Source organism: Limulus polyphemus, unplaced genomic scaffold (genome assembly GCF_000517525.1).
Source record: "Limulus polyphemus unplaced genomic scaffold, Limulus_polyphemus-2.1.2 Scaffold570, whole genome shotgun sequence".
Taxonomy (NCBI): domain Eukaryota; kingdom Metazoa; phylum Arthropoda; class Merostomata; order Xiphosura; family Limulidae; genus Limulus; species Limulus polyphemus.
The window spans coordinates 120,312-123,240 of NW_013666180.1; the positions used below are offsets into that span (position 1 = coordinate 120,312).

The 2,929-nt window shown below is 30.4% G+C and overlaps 1 protein-coding gene across 1 annotated transcript in view; it reads right to left on the minus strand.

Annotated features, from left to right (window-relative positions):
• Positions 1 to 209: 209 nt before the first annotated feature.
• The window catches only part of LOC106459162 (sodium/calcium exchanger 1-like), a 104,796-nt gene continuing 102,076 nt past the window's right edge, over positions 210 to 2,929 (minus strand). The window contains exon 9 of the mRNA XM_022385595.1: positions 210 to 902. Coding sequence (XP_022241303.1) covers positions 808 to 902 — 95 coding nt within the window. The 3' untranslated portion in view covers positions 210 to 807. The remainder of the gene's footprint in view (positions 903 to 2,929) is intronic.

Below are 2,929 nucleotides of genomic sequence, written 5' to 3' on the forward strand. Positions count from 1 at the left end.
CAATTAGAAAGGACATAAATCGCTTTCTTTGATTTCTTTTTTTTTTCAACTGCCCAAATACTTTTATTTGCGACTGTACAAACCAGTCACAGAATCGAAGAAATTTCGACCCGACTCGAGATATTTCTTGTTCAACATACGTTTAAATCTACAACATTAATGTAAATGGCAAACAGTTATGAATTAAAACGAACTATCAACATGGTGAACATCAACTATTTATTAACAGCAAATCTTTTGCAGAACAAATATAAACAAGTTCACAAAAATTCAACACAACGGACTAAGGAAATACAATGTAAATCATTGAAAGGACAAACTACAGTCCATAACGGCATTAACCATACAAATTAGTTTTGTAAAGAGGAAATATGTTGTGTATTTATATGTAACTGCATGAACAATAAATGTATTGTTTTCTTCAAATTATCCACAACGAAGTTATAGGTCATGCATATTTCCCGGAAGATAATTTTAAAATATGCACTTCATTCACACTCGCCTACAAGCCAAAACAGACAAGTAAATATCGTAAGTTGTCTTAATATTATGAACCTGTCTTACAATTTTCATTATTTTTCAAACACATATCAACATTTTATTTCGACCTTTACGATCCAATACGATGTTTTTATGGGGTGAGATAACAATGTTGAAAAATAACTTACAAACACTTTAGCTAAAGCTGTGAGAAGACATCATTAAAAGCATTAATTTTAAAAACAATAAGCAGTAGTTTTTGAAATGGCCTCGAACCTGACGTATGGACTGAGTGTAGTGCGACGAGCTGAGAATGATTATACTCTGTCACATTGGAAGGATAATTATCTGAGCGTGAAACGGAACAGTCATACTGAGCTGTACACAAGGAAATACTCTTAGTTCAAAACAATACTTTCTATCTGGGCAAAAAAAAAAAGATAACGAATACATAATTAAAATCTAATCACCAATGAAATAGTATATATACACACAAAAATATAAACGCTAGTGTTAAAGAATCATCAATGTTTATTTTACAATCACAAACTTGTACGCCTATATATTATATGATAATTAAACAGACAGTCCAAGAGAGCTATAAAGCACGTTTGTATATTGGACATGTAGGCAATAAGTGGTTCTTAACGTGAGAGTAGGATAAAAAACAAAGGAAATTCTTAAACTGGACTTTCCGACGTTAACAAAGAAGGGAAATGGCTTTATATATCGATAATAATTTAATGATTACATGAAATAGAATTAGTTAAACAGCAAAATAAAAATGCTGTAGCAAGAAAATTGCTAATTAACTTGATACGAAGAAAAGAATGATTTAAAAGTTGTCTCGCCAAAAAAAAGTAGACTCAACGAAATAGAAAATATATAACATTGTAAAGATTTATGGGAAGCAAAGGGGTGATTTTTTTTTTTTTGGTACAAGACCAAAGTTTTTCTTATAAGGCAAGCTCACAGTTATAAACATGTATTCAAAGTAAAAGTTATTTAATGTTACGTTGACTAATAGCTTGAGATAAATCTTGTTATTTTGTTGATGAATGAAAGATATATTGAAAGGAAACACACAGATTGAAAGAACTGAATTTAAGATGTTAAATTCTCTATTTGTACTTGTTTTCAATAATAGTGTGGAAAAGATGATTTCATTTCGTTTTATGCAAACATTGTATGAAATATAGTGAATACAATATACGCATATATAAGTAACACGAACTAGTAACAATAACCTTAAAGATCGTTGTATGATATACTTTGACTAGAAACCATTTTATTTAGTCACTTGTTTAAATTATCAACGTGCGAAATTCAAGAAAACCAGAATCACATGTTGCGGTAATACAATACATTTAGTGCTGAACTTAACAGTGTTCTAAACAACACTTCATCAAGTAGTGTTGTAGGTTAAATAACTACATCTTCCATACTTGTTAAACTGTGTAGGGCGTGAACTGACCCTTGTATTTTCCACCTTTTCACACACTGTCCTTCACACAACAAGTTTCCTAACTGACTGAAATGAACCTATCTAGAGTAAGGATAACCGCTTAAAATAACGATACAAAATACAGCTAACCTTAATGTCTTTTAGATGTATTAAAGTTAAATAGACACTTGTGTAAATGTTAGTAACACACAGAAACTGACTTTTATTGGTACACAATAAATATTTAAAAATGAGACAGCCCCCAGTCTCAAAATATAATAAAACATTTACTCAATAATTAAAGTACAAACATCTTGAGACTGGGTACAATCTCATAAACTCAACATGTATTGACATACTACTTCGTCATCGGCAGGAATGCAATATTTTGGAAGATTTATAACATACATACTTTACTGAAGAATTGCGTGATCAAATTTATATGCAAGTTCAGCTTTAATAATTTTACGCCATTTGTTAATAATGCCCCTCTGGCCCTTCATTCCTACTTAATACATTAGAATTATTTTTATCATATTTGATGATTTCAGTAGATTCATGATTATGACTACCGTTAATACACCTAGGTTTATCAAAATAAGTATTCCCCCATGAATTTTGTGTTTAGTTTTATCGGTATATTCGAGTAAAGGCGAGATATTTATTTTTAACATTTCTTTTGCGTTCCTTAAATTTTTTATTTCAAATTTTTTCTAGTTTGTCCTATATAAGTGTTCCCACATTCCAATCTTAAATTATTTACAAGTAAAGGAAAAGCTTTAAAAAAAAAGTAAGTAAATAAAGGGGTGGCTACTACCAATGCTTCAAATACAATGAAAACAAGACAGTAGGGATGGCATTTGCATCATCCCTACATAATAGCAGAGGCAAGAATTAACATACAGCAATATATATAGCTATTCAATAACAATTGAGTTTAATTTATCCTATTTTTGTCTATTAACATTCTACTACACTGTGCGCCTCTGCTATTATGTAGGGATG